The following is a 25977-nucleotide window of genomic DNA, read 5'->3' on the forward strand; positions in this document are numbered from 1 at the left end:
GAGTGTAAAAAATATTTATTCAACCTAAGTCAACATAACTATAATTTTCAATACTTAAAAACAAGATTTACAGAGTAATGACCTTTAACCACTCATGTGAAATCATCTTACAGTCCATACAGTATTTTATAATTGTATTTTTACAATAGCTTTAACTTCCAGAGGAGACAATGAAACAAGTTTCAAACCCACTAATTTGCATCCTTTAATTCTCTCCATGAGACTTTAAAAAACAGTAATAAATTGCTCGGAAATATATACAGTGAAGACCACTGAAAAGCTGTTTTCTTGAAACGAGGAATTCTGTAAGAAATACATATTATATTGTTTCAAGACTATCTTACAGAGTGTAGCAACTTTCAGAGGTTGCTACTCAGTTTAGGTTTTATATAAAAGTGAGCCTACTAAGACAAATATAATCAGCAGACTTACAAGGTTATAGTAATTCTTCCATTACAGCAAGAGCCTCAAAGGTATTTGATATTGATTGAGTGTATAATTTTTAACACCTGTATAGGTTTTTAATACTAATTGGCCTTTATATACATTTTTGTACAGTTTTAAAATATTACATCTTGGTAATTAAGATAAACATACTATAGAAAAGGTACCTTACTTTGAATTTCTCCTAACACACATTATTGCAGTCAAACAGGAAGTCCATTCTGCATTTACTTCATTTCTGGTGAAAAGAAATATTTACTTATGAATAATTCCACTCAAAGATTTTTAAGCTATTCTTCATGCATTTGACATACTAATATGAACAAGAAAAAACTCGGAGAAAAACAAAGAAATTGTTGTTCAGAAAGAACATCAAATACGAAATGCAGACTGGGTTTGGTATGAATATGCAATGGCCGTATAATGTTTGTCAGAATTTAACTTCACAAAACAGTCAATTTCTGTTGAAATTAGGTTTAGAAATACATCAAATAACGGAAGTGCTAGTGTCTCACTCAGCTGACTACTTTAAATATATGGGAACAGTAAAGCTTACTGTATAAATAAACTTTATTACACATTTAAAATTTATCCTGTAGTCCTTTACAAAATGGAGCCAAGTTACCTTAAGCCAAGTACCCTGCTGGCAGGATGCTCAGCTCAGGTAGCCCAAATGTAGTGTCAGCCCCTTGCAGGCAGCACTTCCACCAGGGCAGGAGAGCTTAGTCCTGAGCAGAGCTGAGTTACACACTCAGGACTGGATGCTTGAGGGGATGCCCTGCTCTGTCAGTTCATACGGAGCTTTAGTGTTCAGTGCTGCTTTCTCACAGGTTTTCTATGGGTATTTACACAACATAAAGGAATATGGAAACTAAACAAGTGCTCTAATACTTAACTACAAAATAAGCAACTGAAATTTATTTCCTCCTTTAATTATTTTACTGTGGAGGAAAAAATGCAATCCAGCACCAGTTACAAACCAGTAAAGCCATGAGAAAATGACACTGGGCACTGCAGAAGATACAACAGGACACTGAAAATTACCAATAATAAAACAGTCACCTGAAAGCCATGCTAATTTTAACACCTTAGAGTTAGGTGGTTGAAGCTGACATACAAGTCCTGTAGAGAGTGATCATCTTCTGCTTTCTCTGTCATTTGGGTATTTCACACTCCCAGCAAAACTCAAGGAAAATTATTTCTCCTTGCTAATGACTCACAGTCCCCTTCTAAAGCAATCTCCCTTCATTGTGTGAAATGCTAAACTGAATGACAGCGTGGGTACAAAATCACCTATAGAAAAGATATTTGGATATAGCCTACCTAACTACATTTATAATGCTCTGTAGGTGATTCTTTTTTTTTTTCCATTCAGTATATTGGCTCAAAGAAAATAATTCAAAAGCCTATTGCCCAACAGAAATACCCAAAAATACTGAAAGCCAAATCACATTCTTAGCTTCAGTGGTTGCTGAAAGGTTTTACCCTGCTACAAGACACTGCTTTATTGTATTTAAAGAAAAAAAAAAAAAAGAGGAGCAGCAACTTATCACAATTTTCCACTACTGTGCAATAACAATGGAACCAATACAACATGGAAACCTGTTAGGTGAGACTCTGTGACATCTGGAGGTGACAGCCTTATGCTCCTTCTTGTTCAGGATAATTTAAAATTTTGCGGTGAGCTTGGCGCAAATATTGCTGCTGCTTGAAGTAAACCTTAAAAGCTCCTTTTATTGCAACAAAAGCAATTCCACCCTGAAATAAAAAGATATTTTGAAAACCTGCACAGTTCAGTGTCATATCACTGCAAATATTCTCCAAAATTTCCAGTCAGAGAAGATTTGTTTTCTAAATATATGGTATTTTCTTCAAAAGATAAACTAATTAGTATAGTTCCAAATGAGTATCTCAAAGTTTTCTGTCACAATGCACTATTACAGAGGTTAACATTACTTAAAGGGATTACAGACTGAATCTACAGAAGCTTTTATTTCCTTGGAAGTCTCACCAATATTCTAAATTTTAAAAATCAAAATCTTATTTCAAGAACAAAGAAAATGCAGATATGTATCTGCTTTCCTCCCTTCTCTGAATGCATACTACACAAGGCACAAGGAATAGTATCCATAACCATTCTATAACTAGACTGTGAAAAATGGCACTTGCCAAAAGTGAGTAAAATAAAATCTATTTTTGTAAAACAAACTTTTTTTCCCTCTAGAAAGCATTACAATATGTTTATCTCAAGTCTTCAAAATGTGACACCAAGAAGCTTTTAGTCTGCATGAACATTTTCAATATCACTGGTCTGCATAAAAGAGAGGGGTGCATAAATATGCAGGAATTGAAAAAGGGCTGTGGTGACAGTCAGATGGGCAGGGATTCCATATTACCAAACTCAGCATACTTGTCCTTGAAAGGCTGCAACCAGAGAGGTTATTCACAAAGAACAGATTGTCATTCCCTCTCCATTTGAATTCTATGGAGAGTTAATTTTCCTCTCCTTATTAAAATAAGAAACAAAGGGTTTCTCTCAAAATCAGTAAACAAAAGCTAATATGGCAAGGTTTATAATATAAATCCCAGTCTTCCCTTAGAGAGACTGTTCTTAGAAGATGCTGGCTTCTCATCTTTATTGTCAGCCTTGATTACTGCTAAGGCCTGCCTACTACAGTGCCAGATAAAACTTTCATCCTTGTCATGAACTGAGATTAGTTTCAGTCATAAAGACAGTCTTTCATACACATGATGTTTGTCCATTGCTAATATAGGCAACCTTAAAAAAACCCCTTCCTTTAATCAAATGCTGCTCTTAAAATTCCGGATCAATTTATGTTCCTTTTTCCTTTGCCTCCCTCCTTCACAACTTCATATTCCTCTATTCTAATAATTTATGAAACAAAGTATTGAATCTTACCAAGATTGTCCTTTGTAAATTTGAGTTAACACTGCTGAACATCAGCTTGCCAACTATCGTGGCAATAGTAGGGAAAACTAGAGCCCCACACAGAATACGTGTGGCAGAGACGTGATCTGCCAAAGGGTTGGCCTCTGCTGGGATACGAGGAACAGGACATCCAATGCCTAAAGGGATAAGAACGGGGCAAGAAAAGGTTACAATGCCTCAAAAAAGAACAGAAAGTACATTACTGCCCACTCCCCACTCCACTACAAACCTATAGTTCAACTACTTTTTGAGAACTGTTCCTCTTCTCAGTGAATATTCTGTTTCTAGTAAATGACTTCCAAGTAAGACCCATGAATTTTAGTAGCTTGTTTTGTTACCAAAGCCTGAACTGAAACCATGTTCCTGCTACTCCTGCTGCACCCTTCTCAAGACATACTACACAAACACAATGTAAACAGAATGAACATGTAATAGAGGGATAGTGTTAATCACCTCTACTTAAAAATAGCAAAAACTACTTGCCTATCCCCATCTCCTAAACGCAGAAGTTCAATCTTGGCATTTCCTTTTAAATGGAATCACATTACCTGGAAATATGCTGTTCAAAATTTGCAGCTTATTAGAGTATTTGCGCCACAGTCTGAGCACATAGTCCTCCCAACGGATCATCTTGCCCAGTATTAGCATGACTGGGATAGTGGGAAGGCCAATCAAAAGGAATAGAGGATCAGCTCTCTCCATCACATCAAGACCTTCTTTGTGACCCACAACCTAGAAAATACACATATAGTTGACAACCATAACAAAGGCCACAACGTTACAATGTACAAATGAACAAAAAGGTAACTTAAAGTTGAGTTTGTTTGAAGCTGCCCACATGTTTTAAGTTAAAGAAAAAAAGAACACTGTTTTACCTAATTTACTGTTTTCTCTTTGTATCCTTGGTTGCTTACGGAGCATAATGCAGGTGAGCTACCAGCCCTATTTTGCAAATCATTAATCTTGCAGAGAGCTGTAACAGAATTTCCTACCACCACAAGAAAGGTTTCATGTGTTTCTGTGTAAGTAAAAGCTTAAACATCAAAACACTAATAATACACCAGGCTTTCCAAAATGCATTTAAGAATTCACAGTTTGATAACAATTCATTCTACACTCAGAAACTGATTAGGCACTACTGTTCAAAGGATTAATTGATAGTAGGTACCTCAGGATGTTTTATGAAAATTTTATGGTTTTTAGGAATACTTTACATAACAGAGATAACAGTATTTAACTATTGTTTCTCTGGACAATGCAGGAAGATGAACATTATTTTCGACTGTAGTGGAAATAGCAGCATATCTTCACATGTACCCTATTTTCAAATGTAGTTAGTTCAAGGATTTAAAGGATCATTATTACTGCTGTGTCTATACTTTTCTACTGACATATAAAAAAATTAATCACTTCTCCATTTATAAAATGCATATGTTAAAACTGTAACAGAACGGTGCCTTATGTCTTCTAAAAAGTACACTGTTTTAATTTTAAATAAATCTAATAGGACTGAGGATAAAACATTACATTACAGTGGTAGATATCCTCTAGATTTGTTTCAATTTAAGCAGTATAAATGCAGTCCTTGAATTGCTTCCAGGAAGAACAGGGTCTTTTATTATTTTTTCTGTAAGAATCTGGGAGGACTAAAATAATTATTGTGTTTGTCAGGCACTGGATTTTCTGATGTGTTTTCGTTGACTTCTTGTTTTCTCCACAAGTACAATAACTTATCAAGTCTTCAATTGCACAAAAATTAGAATTAGGAGGTAAGAACATGAAACAACAGCAAAATTTTTAAAAACGAAAATAACAAACCCAATACTTCTGGAATGGGTAGGACACAGGGAAGAAGCTACAGTAATGTACCACAGTACCTTCAAACTACATTTTTACCTTGCTCTGAAAAGCATTCCATGATACTTCTCTAGACAAGAAGTTATGTTATATACCACAGCCTCTAAAATAGGCATAACCAATATTGTTTCTGCCAAAAGATTATTCCTGAAAAAACATTCAGCATTTGTCTTCCAGCTTCTTCAGTATCTTCTACTCAAGCTGTGAAGTCTGACACTATCCTTTTTCTCCTTAGAGTCATTATCCATCAAAAAAATGCCTCAGTGTCTTGTCTCTTTCTGCTTTATTTTACTGTATTTCTCTGCTTTCAGTAACTCCATCTGACTTGTTACTGACTTAGCTACCACAATGTCAATTCTGTATTTATTTTTCTCCACCTGAAGTCTAAAAATAGCTTCTGTGCTTCTCTCTGACCCTCTGACTAAAGGAAAGGAGTCTGAAATGCATCAAGAGAAACTGTATTAAACCTAGCAAGGTTGAGGTGGCAAAAGGGCTGGAACAGTTTCCCTCTACTACCCATTCAATCTCCTCTACGAACAAAGAGAAATTATTGTCTTGCCCAGCATGCCATCCATACAATCAAAACATTAAATCATGAAAATAGCTAATTCTTCATACCTGGGATTTGACCAACTGCCTAAACTAATGTTTAGACAGATCCTCACTTCAAAAGCAAAACAACTTCAGAACAAAGCATTTATTTTTCCATCTGGCTGCAGAGTTCTAGGGCAGCTAAAAAGGTCACAATTCCCTACAGAAAAAGGGCTCAGTGTAGCAGTGAGCAAGGAGAAAAGGACTGGTGCATTTCCAAAGCCTTGTCGTAGTATTACAGATGGTTGTAATGCTCCTGTTGGAGCCACAAGAATGAAAAAATACTTAAGTGCACCACTCTGTAAAGCACAGACTCATCCACTGCAATGAAGGTGGTACTGAGAGCCATTACACACCACCTATGCAGCTGCCCAACCCTTGCCCACAGGGAAACTGCAACCACTCATTTGGGCTCCATTTCTGCTTTCAGATCACACAGACCACACAGAAATGAACCAAAACAGCACACAATCTTGACAGGGAGTGACCTGCAGAACTGCAGGACAGTACCACACATCCCAAGAAATAGTACCAAATGACTGATGAGAGAAGAACCAGGTTGTATATTTAAAATTAGAACTGTGGAGAGGAGTATTTATTAACATACAGGTTAATTCATCTACAGCTGATTTAGCATCACAAATACTTTTATGCTTTCAGGCAAAACACAGGTTATAGACTTGATATAAGAATCAACAACTAAAAGTGTAAGGAAAGTGCTTCTGATTGTACAATCTCTGAAAACTCTGCTCTTGTGGTTGAACTAGAATTGCCATAAACAAGTCTTTCCATAGTTAATATCAATAATGTCAATATTACTTTTTCATTTAAATAGCAAGTTCACAAAAACAGAAGCAGGAAACTCTCTTTTTCCCCTTTCAACTAATCATACAGTCTGAAGTAATTAAAACATTAATTTGCAATGTTTTGCATTTCTTGTTTATTAATTAATTGCATCATTCAGAGCATGTGTTTTCCTTTATACAATTAAAAAAAAATACATTATCCAGAAAATAATTTACAATGTTTCAATTTCAACCCTCTGAATGTTACTATCAAAGCTTTTCTCCAGATAAAAGAAAAGATTAAATCTATCTTAGTGGTACCTAGGTGGTAATGGCACCTTTCCCATGAGAACAGAATTGGGCTCACCAGTCTGCCATACACAGGGCAGCCAGCTAGAGCAGCAGTGGATTTTGTTAGCTGCAGACTGAGCCATGCCTGAACAGGCACACTTGAAGTTATAAACTATGACCACTTAAAAGTGAAAAACCATCTTGAATTCACTGGTAACTACACTGAAAGCAGCTAAGCATGTTTTAAGCCAAGGAAAGAGGAGTCTGGATTGACTTTTGCTTTCAGAGCTGGCAGGAAGAGGGAAGACAGCTGTACCTGCATGACTGTCACCGCTCCGTACGTAACGGCTGTCCAGTATATAGAGCCCACCATTATTCCAGCTGCAGCAAAGGGACATGCCTTTGAGATCAGGCGATCTGCAAGATCCAAAACGTAAACAACTGGACCTATGATAAAGGAAAAGTAAGGTTTCAAGAGAGATATATATAGATACACACACATAAAAGCACACTGTAGAGAAGTCAGCATCTATCACCAATAAGAAAGAACAAACGAGGCAAAGTACAAATCTGACACACCACACGTGCTGTTTAAGTGAGAATATATAATTAGAAAGCTATTAAACTAAACTTGTAACTTCTGCCTACCTACGATTTCATTTATCACATAATCTTTCCAGGAGATTGATACACTGCTTAAAGCACTAATTTACCCACCGATTAGCTTCCTTTGTGTTGAGTAAGAATTCTTCTTTTGTAGAAACCACTTTAGGCTTAGTGCCTTTTTTATTTATTAGGAATTTTAGTTTTCTAAAGGAAAAAATACCTATTTGTTGTAATGTACTTCAGGTCCTTATCTTTGACAGCTTCACCTGAAAATTCTGTTACTAAACTATCCCACTATGTTGCAGAAAGTCTCACAGTTAATACAAAAGATTCCTTCCACTGAAAGAGGCTGCATTCAGTACGTTTAAAGGATTGCCTCTCAAAACACTGCAGGAAAAAAATACTCTTATTCAGGTTATTCAGTGCCTTTGACAACAACACATGAATAGGTTCATTGTTCTGTCTATGCACAACTGCACTTTCCAGACTTATGCAGGGCAAGACAATAAATACCCTGACTACCTTTGGTGAGGTAAACAAGGGCAATGCCTGCATCTTTTCTTTGAGGGACTGCAAGAGCATGAGTGAGGCAAAAGCCAGAACACTGAAATGTATATATGGAAGTGAAAACCATCATCACCATAACCCGCATTACTTTTGTGTTTGTCAACAAATTCTGCACACAGACTGTCCTCCCACAGCTCATATGCATAAACAGTTCCTGTGAGCTCCCTCCCACTTTTTCCTACCAAAATCAGTGACAATTCTCAAAACCAACTTAGAGGCATTCCTCCAGTAACTGATCCTCCATGTCTCTCAAAGATTATCCACAGTAACGAAATTGTGACTCCCATTTCATGACTTAGTTCTTTTTCTAGAGAACAGCTCTATTGTGAATGATTTAAAAAACCCCAGTTCTACTCAGCTCAAGTCAGCTGGTGGAAAAAAAGCAACAGGAACATCCAGTTCAACTCTTAACAGTTGTGTTTGACTTTCCAGAACACACTTAAGAAGGTGCTGGGTTGTGTATCAGTATGCTGAAAGCAGCAACAAGGTCGTAACTGCAAGTATGAAATGCACAGTAGTTTACACATCTTGACTGTTTCCCAGAGTCACTGAAAAAGTTGTTTGGTTGTACCATTTTGAAAACTTGTTTGAAGACAGGAGACTCAAATGACACTGAAGGTTGCCTTATAACACAAGTACTACAGTTACAACTACTGATACTAATCATTAAGAGAAACCTGGCTAGAGAATGGGGTATTGAATCTTGAGAAAATACTAGAAAAAAAATTATTGAAACAATATTTTAATTAGGCCTTAGGAAGGAAGTAGTGAGAAAGGAGGACAAAACTGTTTTTGCTTTTTAAGGTGGTACCGAGGAAGAAACAGGAAAATAAATATCACTGATACCCAAATTAAAGAAGGAAATATGAAACAAAAATATTTTTAATTTTGAAAAATATATAATGCTTTAAAGAGCTTTTTTCTACCAAACTGTTTTCTTTTTATAAAACTGATGTAATTATCTAAGAGATACTTTTTGGTTACTTTAAAAGTGGTAACAATATTTTTCTATTTAGTGAAAGTTCTTGAAAGAGCAGAAAACATCTCACAGAAACATAATTACCACCAATCACCAGAGCTGATAGGCAGTATCAAATCTAAAATGGAATTATGATTTTGAGATATTTAATGAGAGGTTGTTTAAAACTAGTAAATATATAAAAAACACCCACTGTTACTTATATTCAATGATGCCTCCTCAAGTTGATATTACTTCTAAACTATATTCATACATAAAAATTTGTGTTGGGAGTATCCTTTCACAGAATTTAAAAAAAAATAAAATTTCCAGCAGTAGGTTAGGGAAGTCTTAAGTAAGTTTCTGAACTGTGATGCCTCAAGGAAGGGTATGACTTACTGTCTTCAAAAGACACCTGCTGCAGAAGAAATAGGGCCACTAGCAAGGCTTCTGGGAAAATTCTTACTGCCCTTACTCTGCCTGGTGTGACCTTGGTTGACTTGTAGTTGAATTGTGCTAGAACAGCTTTGGGTTACTAGAAAGAGTACAGAAGGGCAAGACTGGCTTACTTGTTTTAGGCACTTCAAGGTCATGACTCATGTTCCATGGACCCAGATTAATTTCCCTGCTCTACTAATGATGTCTTGTGTACTCTTACACAAGTCTGAATTTTTATGCCCTTATCTTTAAAAATGGAAAAAGACTGTATTATAAGGAAAAAGATATCAAAATACATGAAGGGAGTCTCACATACCTGCATGCAAGAGCTGAACAACCTCATGCAAGAATTTTAGGCCAGTTTCAGAATCCAGGAATATTGGAATCTAAGCTTTCAAATACAGTATGCCACAAATTGCAGGAACAAATTAAAATGCCTGTTATGTTAATGTATCCTGTCCAAATTATAGTTGCTACCCTTTTTCGCCATTGTCAAAATAAAATGCAAACACATCTCACATTACAATTTCATCAGTCAAGACACAAACAAGAATTTCAAACAGTGTTAAGTTTTGTGGTGCAATCTGCGTCCAGATGGAAACACAGTTTTCTTCCCAAAGCCAATGCTTTAAATGTTATTGCTTAATGCCTTCTTTATGATGGAGAGTTACCCTATTCAGCAAAGCTGAATTGTGGCTGTTACATGTAAGTTTCATACTGGTTTATGTCTTTTTTTATATCAACAATGCAATAGTGTTGTATATATTTTCTTTCCTGTTACTCAGTGTTCTATCATGGAAGTAAATGTCATCACTCAAAATTCCCTTGACACCTTAATTTCGTCAGCCCTTAAGCTAATAAGAAAGAGGTCCTATCCCAAAGAACTGGCAGTGAGTTATTTTCAGCTCTTTCACTGCAGAAAGAAGATACTTTAAAAAACCCCTTCTTTAAAATCCTCTAAATGCATGCACTCAATTGCTACATCACCATTTCTTTAACAAGCAGTTTTACTTTTAAACAAAATTTAAGTTTCCATGGCAACATTTCATTTTCTTGATTTGCTTAATATATCCCATAGCCCACATGGGCAAACGAGGGCTGAAATAACAGCAAGCACTGCTAATTTAAATACATGCAACATACTGTGCATTATCCTACTTGGCTACTCAAGCAAGACACTTTGGAAGACCATGTCCAACTTTTTTTTTTCATTCTGACAAACAGAGCTAGAGCAGTAACCAGCAATCATAAATATTCTGCCTCTTGATTACAGGGTAATACTGCCTCAGAAACACCTCCTGACCAAAGTGAAACTGTGTTTTTCCAGTAATACCACGTGCTGCTTAGGAAATTCTCCTCTGAATTTCCTCTGATAAGTGTCTCTGCAAGCTCAGTCAAAAAAGATGTGTTTATGTGCTGTGTGGCAATTGCTGAAAGAAGTCACCTTCTGCTCAACAAGAAAAAGAATCCCATTAGCCAGGAAATAATTACAGGTCAATTACAAGATTTATCTATATACCTAAATGGAATACATCCAAAATTTTTAGAAGGTAGTTAACCAAGCCACCAAACAGGATGCAAGCAGAATATAAAGTTATTTCTTTCTGTCTGGAAAAGGGAATAGACAAGTTTCCAACAGAAGTGATGCTCTGAACACAAGAAAGGAAAAAAAAATAAGAAAGCAAGGACTAATAAATAAGCAAAAATTAAATTATCCATCTCTTACCTAGCTTTGGAAATACTATTAAATATTCTGCATTGCACTGAGGACAAGCAACTCTAGCAGTACTGTTTCCTCTCTGCTTTTCGTCCACCCAGCGCTGCAGACAAGTCTGATGCACCCATTTGGTGGAGCCCCTGCACCTGCAGGGCCTCACCCACTCTGCTGTCCGATCGTCCTCATCGGTGGCAAAACAAACCCAGCAGCTTCTGTAATCACAGGAAAGAAAAAAAAAAAGAGATATTTTCTGCTACTTTTACATGCTTTCAATAAACATTCACATGTGAAAGCATACAGCTTAAGAAAATGTGCATGTAGAGGAGATGATGGTTATTACCTCACTCCTAATCACTAGAAGTGTAAGTATTTTGTACCACAGTTTTGCTATAAAATCAACATAATAAACATAATTTTTCACATAGCTAAACAACTGCTTTATACATTCTGAATTATTAACTGAACTTTTAGATAATTTATGATTAAAAAGCATTGAGACTATAGTCCAACCTCTGAATAATTCAACATATGGAAAATCCATATTTTTTAATGCTTTATCATCTCCTTCTACAACATTTGGTAAGTTTTTTTAATTTTAAAAATATATGATCAATATGCAGTCTGTTACCTGGGAAACTAAATCCAATCCACTTAAATGATAAAACAACACAAATGATACAATATATCACAAAAAACCTCTAAACAATTATATCAAATTCATTTGCTGTCTTTGAGAAGTGTTTAGTTCAAACAACTTGACTTTGTATAATATAAATTAAGTTACAAGGTATTTCAAGAATACTATTGGACCACTAGAGGAGGAAATTTCTGCTTTGGACAACTATATGGATATGAAAATTCAAATCTATTAATACTGTAAGGAGAAAACACAAGAGTGACAGTCTATACAACCTTCTCTGAAGTGAGCATAGAACCAGGAACTCCCAGATATCTGGTCTGATGATCAGGCCAGACCTTTGGCCAACTTATAAGAGAAAGCAAAATATGGATCTAAACTAGGAAAATATCAGCTAGGTTCAGCCAGTAATTTTTACTGTGAAATGCTAATTCCCATACTGAAGCTAAAATAACAATAAATATTAATTACCAGAGTCTATAATAAACCAGAGTCTATCAAAATAAGAACATTATTATAAATGTGTGTGTGTATATATATATATAAAATAGATTGATTTAAAAAAAATATTCTATGCAAACCACTACAATCATAGTTAAACCCTTACAAAGGAGCACAGCAACAGCCTCCCTATAATTTAACTACCCAGATACAATCTAATTAGCCACTGTGACCGAACTGAAGTTTAACATCACAATTTTGATGGTTCTCTTAACAACTTGGGTAAGATCATTAAGACAAATCACTAAAAGGTTTCTTATGTGTAATGAGTAACAGACATTAACTGAGGAAGAAGAAACTGAGAAATGCTCTGACACTCATAACAAAACTTTATTATTTGAGAATTATTGTGGATTCTATGCCAGAATGTCACAGTGGTTCACAATGCTTTTCCTCTCACTTTTGTTTTTGTTTAACTCCTCTCTGAGGAAAAGGAAGTGGGAATCTGCAATGGGAAATTTAATTTTGTCAGACTCCAAGAAATGAAAAATATTGTTGTCTAACAGCTCTGCTTTTAAGACCTCACTATTTTGGATAGTATTCTGTTTGTAAATTGAAAGTGCTCCTTTACAGAAGAATAGCCATGTTTTTTTAATAGAAATGACTGTGCCTACAAAGTACTTGCAAGACATTCTTTGAAGCACTAAATCTTTTTAACATCTACAGTAGTAGAAGCATATTGAAAAAGTTGCAAGTGCGTCAGAGCAGAAGGCAACGTGGAGCAATTTATTACTTGTAAAAAGGGAATACAATTGAGCACATTGTAAAAGGCATACATACAATTGGCATACTTGTGAAAGGGAATACAATCTGAGATTCAGATTCCAGGGAAGACCAGGGGGAGAAAGCAATTCAATATTGAACAAAAATGAACCTACAATGTCCACATGTCCAGTTGGAAGTACAGAACACGTTACAGTAGGTACAGATGTAAATTTACACCGGGGTGGTCTAAAACTAGAGCCCTCAGTTGACGACTGATATCTGGAATCAGAACTGTAGTTTCTTCCATTCATCTTAATGGGAAGGTAAAATCGAAGTCTGACTTGGCTTTTTTCTGTCCTTCCCCACACTGGTTTGCATTAAAACTGTCACACTATTCACTCCTATAACATCACCCTTCTTTTTGCCCTGATGCTCCCAATGTGCACCTACTGCAGTCCCAAATGAAAGGACATTAACCTTCCTCAGCAGGAGGAGGAAAGACAGACAAGCCACAAGTTAGTAAGGATCTAGATGAAAATGCTGAGACCAAAACTAAGATTTGTAAGGATTACAAAGCACAGCTGATATTTTGGTTCATTGCACTCAATATCAAGTTCTTATGGAATACAAGTTCTTGCACTCTTTGTTGATTTTTATTTACATTAAGAATCCCCAAATTTACTTTAAGAACAAATAATACCATACAACACTACGGATAATTGTTCCTCTTCAGAAGTTTTTTTCTGCATTACAGGTAAACATTTACTCACTCATTCCACAGCCTATTTAAGTCTACAACTGCTCTAAAATTGTAATTTAGATTTTTACTTATAAATTAAAGGCTTCACAACAGAGCTAGTTAGGTCTAAAGATACCATCACAAAATGCAAGTCTAGAGTTTATTCAAATAATGACAGATTTAAGCATGAACATAATCTTGCTACACTGCAATTTTAACTGAATTTGTCCATGATAATGGTTATAGATTCTGTTCTCAAGTTCTCTGTCAAGGTTAGTAAGTCAAGAAAAATATGCATCTTTTCTTTAATTGAATCTTGCCAGCCAATCATGCTTGAAAACCTGAAAGACCTATGAAATGAATAACAAAATCCTTCACAGACTTAAACCTTCAGCAAGTCATGAATAATGAACAGTAAATTCCCTGTACACTGTCATCAACTTTATCTCTTTCCATTGACAGCAGCTGTAGCAGAAAGGACTAAATAAAACCATTTCAAAACAGGTATCTAGGCTCTTGCCAGATTTTCCATTTTCTTGTACTGAATAAAATATGACCTTGATTCTTACCACTGAATCAGGCGGCTACTCAGATAACCTGAAATAGTAAGGGCTGAAAGGGTGGAACAAAGCATTGTTTCTGATAGAAACTCGAACCTTTTTCCTTGATGACTTTCTACATAGCCAAATCAATAACACTAATGTACTTTTCCACACTTCCTTGGCTCAAAAAAAAAAATCAAAACAAAACATACAAAACTGCAGACCAATATCACTATTGCAGCTCTGAATATAAGGTTACAAATGCCTTTTAGATTCAGCTCCCCAGCAGATGAAGCTCTCTGGTCTCAAAAATTCTATTCTGACTCTAAAAATAAAGTAATTTTTGCATCTGTTTTTTTTTTTTTTTTCTCTAGCAAAGACAAACTCTTTTCAAGGCACTGCTTGTGTTAAGAGCAAAGCAGATGGGGAGAAAGCTGTATTGAAGATGAGAGATCCTATACTCCAAATGCTACGAAACCAAGGCCTGCCTGAAACCAGGTTCCTCCAAACCACAAATTTCTTACCAGAAAGGAGCCTGCTCTCTCACAGCTCCAGGACCTCCAGGATCAGACATACCTAGACTGCTTTCTATTAAGTTATACCCCTTCTAAAGGTTACTTTTTTCCAAAACCAGTCTTAGATGGAAGGGATGACAGTATCTAATTCATGTTATTTAAATCAAATCTGACTCAATTTGTGAAAGCTGAATCCACCATGAAACAGTTTTGTTTTCAAGCAGGCGTGACTGTCTAAAGCAATACAAAAAAGTAATTTAAAAACAGTATATTGATTCTCTGTACATACTAGTAAAAGGTTTGTAAAAATTTCTAAAGCCCTAAAAGCCCAGCAGATATCCTTGCATCTGAACACTTAATGGAAGATGACTTACTAGACTGAGACAGTACAGTTGTTTTATGATCTGGTTTCAAATATTCAGTACTAAAGTGGGAATGGAAACATCTTGGAATTTCCCCCCTTATGTCCAGTGGCATACAAATATGAATGGTCACCAAAACCAGAAAACTTCTCAGAAAGGAAAGTTCTACTTGACTTTTAGACCTAACTCTTATGGTGGAAAATGCAAATTTGAACATGCATAATGCACTCTAGAATCAAGAGCTAGAAACACATTTTCTCTTTCATTACAGTTCCTTCATAAAACAAGAATTTTTTTGCATTTCTCTCACATCATAAAGCTCTTTTCCTTACAGTGGCAGGAATTTGCTAATACCTTGCTGCAGGAGTAAAGCATCGTTATCCTGCTAAGCACAAGGTGTCTGAGCAGCTTATTGCAATTGAATTTCACATCCAAAAAGAACAAAGTGAAAAGGCTGAAACACAACTGATAGCAACAACAGCACAGAGAGCCAAGGCAGTGAGGGGTGAAAAGGTACCTTGAAAGAAATGACCAAAAGCATTCCAATCACTAGCCATTAAGAGGCACTGTTCTAAAGGATGACCCACAAGTCTGCTGTTTGGAAGAGGCAACATTTTGTGAGCTTCTGTAACAACTTTTTATGCACAGTCTATGGTGACAGATAAAATGTCTTTGATGATGAATAGTGATAAGCTTTACACTAAATTTGCCAGCTACACTCTAAATACTACAAGATCATGTTTAAGTTGGAAGACTAGGATGTCAGGAAAATGGAGTTCCCTAGTAGCATTAGGCTGCTTTGAAGCTGGCTGGAATTGTAATAGGGGGACTGCAAACTGTTCTCTCAAAAAGCAAGAGAAACACCCCATTGCAAATGCTACTACTAAGTGTTTCCTTTTCCAGAGTGTGAAAAACCAGCAGCAATAAGATCTTGTGCTAGAGGGACACTGCCTGGTCATGAGAGAATGCAAGCCCAGACTACTGATAAAAGCTACAAAGAAATAACATTAACCTAAGAAATGTTAGCTTATATCATTCTTCACAGAGGAGATGAAGTGCCAGAAGAGATGAATCCACTTGCAGGATGGAACACTGCTCTTTCCCCAGCATTTTCCTGGCCCTCAAACACAGTGGAAAATACTTCAATCTTCAATCCAAAACCCAGCTATCAAACTCAAAACACCCTTACACTATCCTAAAAGGAAAAAACACACAAGGGAAGTACACTGAGTGAAGAACAGACATCTGTGCAAAAATAGTGGTCTTAGATGTATCCTGGGATGCTTTTAAGGCAGCATGGCATAGCAGCCAATGCCAGCCTGTATCACTCAGCTAGAAAACATGCTGTCACTTTGAAACAAAGTCTAAAATTCTCAAAGGAAGTCCTGAAAGTCATCTGACCTTATACCAAATTCTGCTCTGCCTAGTCATCAAGGATAGCCCACAAAGCTGGGTAAAGGAGACATTGTTAAGAATCTAGACATAAGAGTAAAGACACTTTACTACAAAAGCAAAGCTTTCAATAGAAACGGCTCAAGTTCAGAAAATCAAGCTAATATTGGTGTGAACATACAACTGGTATTCATATATAGGTTCTGACTTCCTCTCATCTCAGGATGACATTGTATAAACCAGATTTTAGAAAGCTTTTAATGAAAGCATGTGGATAACAAATTCAGGAAACAAACACATTAAAACCCCACAGAATAATTAACTAGAAAGAGCACTAAAAAGATCTACTGATTATAGAAGTTAAATTCAAGCTTTATTATATTCTTAATTACAGCTTAAATCACGGGGAAATATTTTACACTTGAGTTCACCGCACTATATAAAGGCAGAGATACAAGTAAATGACAGTTCACTGAATCCTGCTGGCTGCTTTCTAGCTTGTGGATAAAATCAAACCTTTGACTGCCAGCCATCACCTATTGTACATAAATTTGGCCTTATTTTTTTATGGTCTTTGCTTCTGGCCAGCTTAGAATAAGGAATCCTTCCTCAGATCTAGCTATCTTGTTGGGGTTTGGTCTGTAGTTTGCCAAAATCTAGACTGTCAGTAAAAAAATTAGCTTTCATTCTGGATAAATTAAACATTTGCAACCAGTTATGCAGACATATTCCTTTTACAAAGTCTTCAAAATTCATTTATCTTAAAGGCTTTAGTATTACCATACTCTTACTTTTTCAAAAGGAAAAGCTCAGAAATCACCAAAGCTTGGTGGCCTTGCTATCAGCCTTTAAATATGCAATGAATTTTGATGTTAGAAACATTTATTTTATTTCCTAAGTGAGGGAGGGAGAACAGGATCCTTCTAGACATGTACAAAGGCCAAATCAGGAAAAACTACTACACGTACAATAAGCACTTTATTACTAAAACATTATACATTTTGCTAACTGAACTCTTACTGATGTATATTTGCAACTTGGCCTACAAGTAACAATTAAAGCTGCTGAGTGCCTGCTGAGGGTGGGTAACACTGATTCTTACCATCCCAAGAAGAAAAACAAAAGTGACTAAAACTAAATGGAAAAAGAAAAACCAACCAAACGAAACCTAAACAAAGAACCACATATACACATACAAAACAATTTACTTCCAAAATGGAAACATACTTTGAACAACATGAACAGAACAGAAAGTTACACAGTCAAGTACATACACAGCAAACAGTGAAAAATTCTAATAGCATTAAATTAATGCTTTAAAATTTTAATGGATTTTTAAATAATGCAGATAGCATTATTTACAAAAATAAATATATCAGCATAGACATCTGTTAGAAACCAAACATAGGTGTTTGCTTTACATTCAATTTTTAGGGAAAGTACTTGTGAAATAGAAGTTTGATGGTTTTATGTATTCCTAGAGAGTTTCATGGTTAAACTGACCACATAGGGTAAGCAATCTTCCTGTTGTGTTCTTCTAAAGAATAGAGAAGGAAAAAAACCTGGAAATGTAGTCCTCCAACTGCAAAAAGTGGAAGACTCCAAAGCAAGCAAATTGCTTTGAACTCAAGAGTTTATGACAGATAATATTACTCAAGTTATACTCAGTGTATAATTTTTATTTTTTACAGAAAATTTACAGTATAACAGAACAAACCATAAAGCTCTGCTCAAGTCAGTTATATTATCCTAATAATAAAAACTGGACCAATTTCTGACCTAGAAATTACCAAAAATTTTTAAATGCCAACAAGATAAATGGTTGGGATGTTAATACCTCAAGAACAACAAAGAACACCTATCAAATGTGGCAGACATAGAAAATGTGGAAATGTCTTTACCTGAATAAATGTGAACAAAATTGCAAGGTGTCTGATGGCAACATTAAGTAACTCTCCTCAACAAGCTGTGGAACTGACTGCATGACTCACCAGCAGAACAGTCACAAGCACCCTGCACATGGTCTTCTGTAATTACACCCCTCACAGAAAGCTAACTAAATGTTGGCACATTTAAGGCCAATAAAAAATATCCACTTCTAAACAAAAATATTCACATTCCAGGAGGCACATAGAAGAAATAAATGAGAAGAGATCTGGAAGGTACATAATGACCACATTGCAGGTTTAAAATACATGGTCTGGTCTTTTTTCTAGAATGTGAAGAAATAATCAATTATACCAACATGGCTTAAAAAATACCACTTGTTCATGACACCTCTTTTATTTACCATCTTCCCGCTGTTTTAGCAGTTTCTTTTACTATGTACACATTGAAGAAGAGCTGCATGGTCATAGGAGGAAACAGGCAAAGATACATAAACTGAGAAAACTAAACAGTCCACACTTTCCATGAGCAATCACCTGAAAACCTAGAAACACTAACAACACTTAGCCAAAAAGTTTCTTTCTTTGAAAGTTGTTTCCAAACATAAGCACATACAAGGATTCCCTGGTCAGCCCTTAAATCAACTGCTATTTACTTGTTATAGGGGAAACTATTATACAGCAGGCCAGTTTAATTTTTATTTAACTTAGAAACAAATAAACAGCTAGCCCCTCATTTAATACAACTTCACTGCAATTTTTTAAAGCAGCGTTTAAAAGTGGATATTTTGATTGTAAGTTTTCTTATCCTCCAGTAGTGTTATCTATGAAATGTCTAATCCTTCCCCCAGAATCACCAACACAAAAATCCCGAGCATAAGCACTTTCATTTAGTTTTAGAAATTTTTGACAAAAAGCACTCATATTAGCATTACCATGACAGGAGCAAAAATTCTTAAGAGAAAAAAAGCAAATTCCCAGTCCAACTAGACAGGAAGTTATCTTAACTTTTAGGTACAAATTTCAGAGGTGGTGCTAAAAAAGACCCAATGTAGATTTGCTAGAAGGTGCCAGTGGACTGTACCTTCCTACTGGTACCTGCAGTATAGTATGCTTGACTTACGCAGTGCAAATGCTACTGTGCTGTTTTCCCTTAACCTGGGATTGCATCAGGATCTGGTATCACAGAATTACAGCTTGGAAGGGACCACAGGAGATCTTGTCAGACCTCCTGCCCAACACAGAAGCAACCCCAAATTCAGACCAGACAGCAGAGTGTTCTCCAGCTGGGTCCTGGAAAGCCCCAAGGGCTGAGATCCACATCTGCCCTGGGCAACTTGTTCCCGAGCTCAACTGCATCACTCCCAACCTCACACGCTGAAATTTAGCTGCTTCTTATCATCCTGCCAGGAACCTCCACAGTCAGTCTTCTGAACAACCTCCTTGGCAGGCAGAAGGTCATCAGACCTCCCAAGCCATCCCTTCTTCAGACACGCTTAGCTCCCTCTAGCTTTTCCTAGTAAGTCACATGCTCCAGCCCCTTCACCAACTTAAGTAGTCTCTACAGTTTCATTTAGAAAATCAGCCAGAAGCAGCTGGCCTTAACCACTTCAGATTGAGTCTTATTATTCTTTTCACTGGCAATGAATTTGCTATTGGTGGCAAACTACAGATGCCAGTAAAAGCATGAGCAAGTCACATTATTTTGATAAAGGTAGGTATTTACATCCTATAAAAATCTAGTACTTGGCCCATTCTGCTGCTGAGGGGAAAACAGAAATGTTCATCAGAAAGCACTTATTTTCACACCAGGAATTTTCCACCCTCTTTGCAATGCAGAAAGGCCATAAACAGGTTGAGATGTCAAAAGCACCAAACAAGCCTAAAACAGGTGGCATATTCATTACCACTTTAAGTATTACTTTAAAAAGTTGTTCCAAAATTCATACCTTAACCTTTTGATATTTGTCTGTAAATTATTATACATATATTTATTCAACACATTTGCATTAACTGTCACAAGTTTCCACTTCAGTGAGCACTTACAGACACCATGGCAAAGGAAACCATTAGAGCTTTAAGCACTATTACAGAGTCTGAACACTTCTATATGGAAAAGATCAATAAAGAGGAGTTTGTACAGCCTTTTTGATAAAGTGAATGTAACAAATTAAAATATTATCTGAATGCCTTCATAATACATGGGATGCCAAGAGTCTGAGTACAAAAAATTTTAAGTTGTCTCTCAGGAGTTTTTTCACACTTCAATAGGAAGAATAATTCCCTACAGTCTGCAGGTAGAAGTTAATTGTTAAGCAGCGACTAAAACACGTACGTTTGTTCCTAAGCATATCAAAGCAGAGAGCAGAGAGAGAAAAATAACATACCTTAGACAACAGTCAAAAGGTTAAGAGAGTTTATAAACAACATGCTGACACCTGTATATTTCACATGGGCAAAAGGCAATGTACAGGTCTGCATTAAGTCTCCACTAATCACCTTTCCAGTAAAGACACAGGAAGAAGTCAATCTATATACAACCTTCACGATAAAGTGAAGCAAAATACTAAGGGATGTACCTGGGATGAAGCAGTAATGAGAAAGCCAAGCTATTATAAAGCTATTATTGTTTCAAACTTTCTTTCTTGAAACTCTCCAAGATATGTGGGATTTTGCTTTTCCATCCTGTATCAACATCAACTTCTAAAGAGTTGGGCTAAGGACAGGGAAAACCAAACCCCTTGTTTCCCTGGCAGAGATTAACTCAGCACAGTCCATTCTCTACCCTTACACACCCTTTCCTTCTAAGCATGAATAACCTACACTCAAGAAAGAAAAGAAAGCCAGGTACTTCTAGACAGTGACAGACTTCATCCAGAAGTTAGGAAGACCTCTCTCAAAAGAGTTTAACTCTGTTGTGAAGAAAGAAAATAATTACTTGAGGTAGGACAAGGAAGAGAGACATGTGTAATCAGTAGAACAGACTGAGTAACTGCAGAGACAGCATTCTGTGAAAAATAAAGATAATACATAAATCCTGTACTGTGTTTTATGTTGCTTATTACTCTGCATATCTTATCTGGTTGAACTCCACTCCTACAAAGAGTTACTTGTGTGTCAACTTCCATCAGCGAGAGAAATCAGAGGACGACATACAGTACAAGTCTAAGATGTTCAGAATAAACATCTTTAGTCAAGGACCACACTGCACTAATTACACTCTTGAGGCTGTAGCATTAGGGTCTTAATCCAAAACCATGTATTAACTTACTAAGAATCAACACTTAATTGTGGAAATAAAACTAAATCAGTGCCTGCACTTTCAAAGAAGGAAGGAATGACTGATCTCAACACAAACACCACCACAAATGGTGACTGGAATGGAAAGAGAAACTGAAAGTCATGTACAATACCATACATATTCTTTTTTCTTGGGAAAAAAAAAAAAAAGAAAATTACCATGGAATCAGATGTCAGTTCAAAAACTGAAATAGAAAATCCAACACTATTTTGCAATTTTTGAACTACAATTGCTAGCATTTTCCCAATAAATCAATGATCTGGAAAAGAGAAAATTTAATTGCAACAGTACTCCTCCCTTGACAGTAAGAATAATTTCTTAAGCAAACTACAATTTATTGCTTAATTGCTTTTGAAGTCTACCTGCAATTTCAACTCTCGTCTCCTTTCAATAGGGAATGGAAGGGTAGAGACTTAAAGTCCCATCATCTTGCTCTAGTTTTATCCAGGATATTGACAACAATTGAGCAACTACTACCCAGTCAGCAAAGTAAGAATGTTAACTCAAAAACTAAACCATGCTAAAATTACCACTATGTTGATTCTTCAGCATGTACCTGCACCAGCCTTCAACAGATTATCCATCAAATGTTGACTAACATCTCTAAAGACTGAAGTAACAGAAAGCAATGGTGACCATGTTCTGACCATGGTGGCACATACATGGAAAGAAGGGAGCAGTTGTCTTTAATTTGGGTAGTATATGAAATACCTCAATCACTACCACAGGATATGCTTTGAACAACAGAACCCCAGCATTCTGAAGCCTTGGCATAACCAACTGCAAGAGCAATCCACATGTAATTCAACTGAAGTCAAGAGAATAAAGCTTAAAAATATGAGTACATTTTAGCATTACAGCTCACAGTAACAGCACATAAAAAACCATTGCCACATAATTTCAAGTTTTAATGAAGATTACTATAATTCTGTAATTTATGCATTAAACTAACATGAACAAAGGCATTAAAATAATTAAATAATAATAAAATCTCACCATTTAGCCAGATTACTAACACCTGCCTCAAAAGTGTATGCATTAGTCCAGAAATATGGGGTTTTACCATAGATTGAAAAGATTTCTGCTTGCAGAAAAGGACAGTATTTCAAGAATTATTATCTGGAACTGTTATCTGAACATGAAAGAGAGGAAAAAAATTACAAGAGGGATGGAAATTCAAATTTTCAGGCTAGAAAAGCTGATGCCAATCATATGGATTAGTTTCCCAAATGCTGCAGATAAGACAATCCACAATGTAGTGTCACTTCACAGTCATGCCTCTTGTATTTATGCTACAGTCAATCCTTCAGGTAAGTATAAAATCTTTTGGTAGAAATTTTGAGTAACTGACTCCTTACATCTTAACAGCTATTTACCTTCTTTGTTGTAAATCCATGGATTGCTTCCTTGACTGAAATTACGCAGGCAAATAAAGGATGGAGCACAAAATAAATCACAGAAAGATGAATCCCAGGCAACAATGTGGTGATGCTATCAAATCAGTCCTTGCACTGGAGAAATCCAACTTTATTAAGGAAATAAACCTGTAATAATACAGGTATACAATCTAAAAGCCAAGAGGAGAATCCAGCTGTTCCCTCTCACAAGCAGAGAATTTAAGAACTTGCTCTGGGAGCTCTGACCCTTGTATACAAAGCAGTGCATGCACTCAGATCTACAGCAACACCTAATTCCTGATACAACAGCAGGGCACCACTCTCAGTGGGGATCTAGGTACTGGGAACAGAAGAAAACCCTTCTTTTCCCCTCCTTAACTATTAGAATCCAAATGAAAGTCATCTTCACTGGAAAGCTGTTTTCTGCATCCTTCACTAAAAGATCTGTATTTTATTTAAAGTATGCACTTTGTGTTAAGCTATAATCATTTGCATTTACTCTCAAGATTTTGAATATCTTTTTTCTCAGTGGGGAAAACAAATACCTGTCATGAGCAAAAAAGATAACAGGATAGAAGTATTTCCATATAATTTAACCATGGTGTATGTCCCTTAAGATGAGATACTGAAGGTTTACCTTGATCACCACTACAAATAACATGACCACAGTTATGGACAGCCTTCAGAAACATCACATGCATAGAAACCTCTTTATTCAAATGTAACCCTGCTCCATAAACTCAATATAAACCAGAAAAATTATTTACACCAACTGAATTCTGGTTAGTCCAAAATCCTTCTATTGATCTTGTGCTACACTCTCAATTAAATTAAAATCCTAAATACTTGGTTCCTTCTTACTACTACATTCATCCCTTGTGACACTCCTGTTTCTGAAGTTTCCTGTAATAAGCCCAAGGAATTCTTATATGAAAGCTCCAGCCTCCCTTCACACCTTCTTTTATGCTACTTCAAATTCTTTCCCTGCTGTCCTTGATATTAAGGAAATCAGAGACGCTGTCCAATTGTTTTACACATCAAGCTACTCCAAGTATACTAGAAAAAGTCTTTAAAAGAGCCTGAGACAAATTATAATTTCACAAACTTGAAAGGGTACAAGAATATTAAATGTACATCAAAACCCACATCTCTATTACAGGTAACAACTGAAGAACAGTAAACTGGTCTGGCAACCAGGTAACTAATTTAATTTAACAGTTGGTCACAACAAAGATGATAAACACAGCCTCACAGCCATTTCCCAACAGGGTGAACTAGGACTCCAGAGTGTGATACAATAGCCATGGGCATCAGGGCAGCCACTCAGAGCATTATGGTTTCCTAGAACTCTAAATATATATCACTGGACCACAAAATTCAGGACGTAGATGAAAGTTTTTTGTTTTATTGGCTTTTTCTTTTTAGCTTAAGAGGAGTTGATTCAGCAATACTTTTATAACATAAATCAACCCTTTGTCATCTCTTACTTTTTCAATTTTTCTAGAACACAAACTTTCCCTCCCCAGATCACTTTTATCCTCTTTCTGTATCAAACTAGAGCTTCTCATTCCCACCTTTCAGGCTGCACAAGTTCCACCCCTGCCTCTCACAGTTTGTATTTCCATCACCTGCCTGATGACAGGCTGTATTTCATTAAATACTCTTTCCTTAGAGGCGACCTGGAAAGGACAAAATCACCAAGGTTCTTTTTCATTCCTTAAGATGCAAACTTGACGGGCTCATCAACAGAAGCCAGACTGCTTCTGGATCCCCACCTTCTGAGATACCAGCCTATTACACCTCCCACAATAACAGGCAGTGAACGTGGCTTGTTGTTTGTAGGAATAGGTTGCAAGGTCTTCCTGGATGAGTCGAAATTACACTTAAGGAATCTGAAGTGCTCAGTGAAACAAGGTGAAAGTGCTACATATCCAAATAAAAGCATACAGAGAAAACAAATACAATAAACAGAACTTACAAGTTAGTAATTACAGATGAAGAAAGATGCTTAAGTCACAATACTTCTAAGGCTGTAATTTTTAAGAACGCTCCAGAAAGCAATTGCAGGCTTTCTTCAGACCATAAAACCAGCAACAAAACACTCAAGGCCGGCTAAGCTTAGATCATCTTTGGGTGCCTCACTTTCCGCGCACGTCAGTGCGCTCCCTGCCCAGAGGCTCTCCGGGCCCAGGGACAGGCCCCTGCAGCCCCCAGAGGACAGGCACACCCGGCTCCTGCGGCCGAGGGCTGCGGGAGCGATCCCTGCTCGCCCCTGGGCTGCCCGCCGTACCCGGCGCTGCCTTACGACAGCGCTCGCACAACTTCTGTCAGGCCACCAAGGCTTTCAGGAGGCGAAAACCGAAACCGGACCCGCGACACTGGTCCCAAACCCGCCGCAGGGGGCTCACAGGCCCAGCCCGAACACTCCCTGCGCGTACCTGTCCATGGTCTGCGGCAGCGCCAAGCCCGTCTGCTCGGCCATGGCCCCGGGCGGAGGAGCGGGCCCAGCCGAGGGCCCGGAGCCTGACAAAGGCGTCACGCGTGCGGCGGCGGAGAAAGGGGAGCGAACGGGAGAGCGGCAAATCCGCCCTTCCGCAGGACGGCCGGGGCGGCCCCTCCTTCGGCGGGCGGGACGCGGCGCAGGGCCGGCGGCCGGGGCAGGACGGAGCGCCCGGGCGGCCGCGGGGAGACGCGGCGAGCGCTGAGCGCAACCGCGCCGCCGTCACCGCCACCGCCGCCCGGCCCCGCACCGCGCCTGCGCCACGGGCACGCCGCGAGCCCGCGCCCGGCCGCCGG

The 25977-nt window shown here is 37.3% G+C and overlaps 1 protein-coding gene across 2 annotated transcripts; it reads right to left on the reverse strand.

Moving 5' to 3' along the window:
* MARCHF5 (membrane associated ring-CH-type finger 5) lies at nt 1–25905 on the reverse strand. Of its 2 annotated transcripts, none has more exons than XM_064430923.1 (6): nt 25620–25905; nt 11214–11416; nt 7235–7335; nt 3943–4126; nt 3365–3531; nt 1–2202 (listed from the first exon to the last, which is right to left on the reverse strand). In XM_064430923.1, the coding sequence occupies exons 1-6, from the start codon at nt 25661–25663 to the stop codon at nt 2086–2088; spliced, it is 816 nt and encodes a 271-aa protein (XP_064286993.1). In that variant the 5' UTR covers nt 25664–25905; the 3' UTR covers nt 1–2085. The 2 variants fall into 2 exon arrangements, with proteins under 2 accessions (XP_064286993.1, XP_064286992.1); XM_064430922.1 differs by having other exon boundaries at nt 7235–7365; nt 25620–25903.
* Between the last annotated feature and the right edge of the window lie 72 nt (nt 25906–25977).

This window comes from Passer domesticus, chromosome 8, assembly GCF_036417665.1.
Source record: "Passer domesticus isolate bPasDom1 chromosome 8, bPasDom1.hap1, whole genome shotgun sequence".
NCBI classification, from domain to species: Eukaryota; Metazoa; Chordata; class Aves; order Passeriformes; family Passeridae; genus Passer; species Passer domesticus.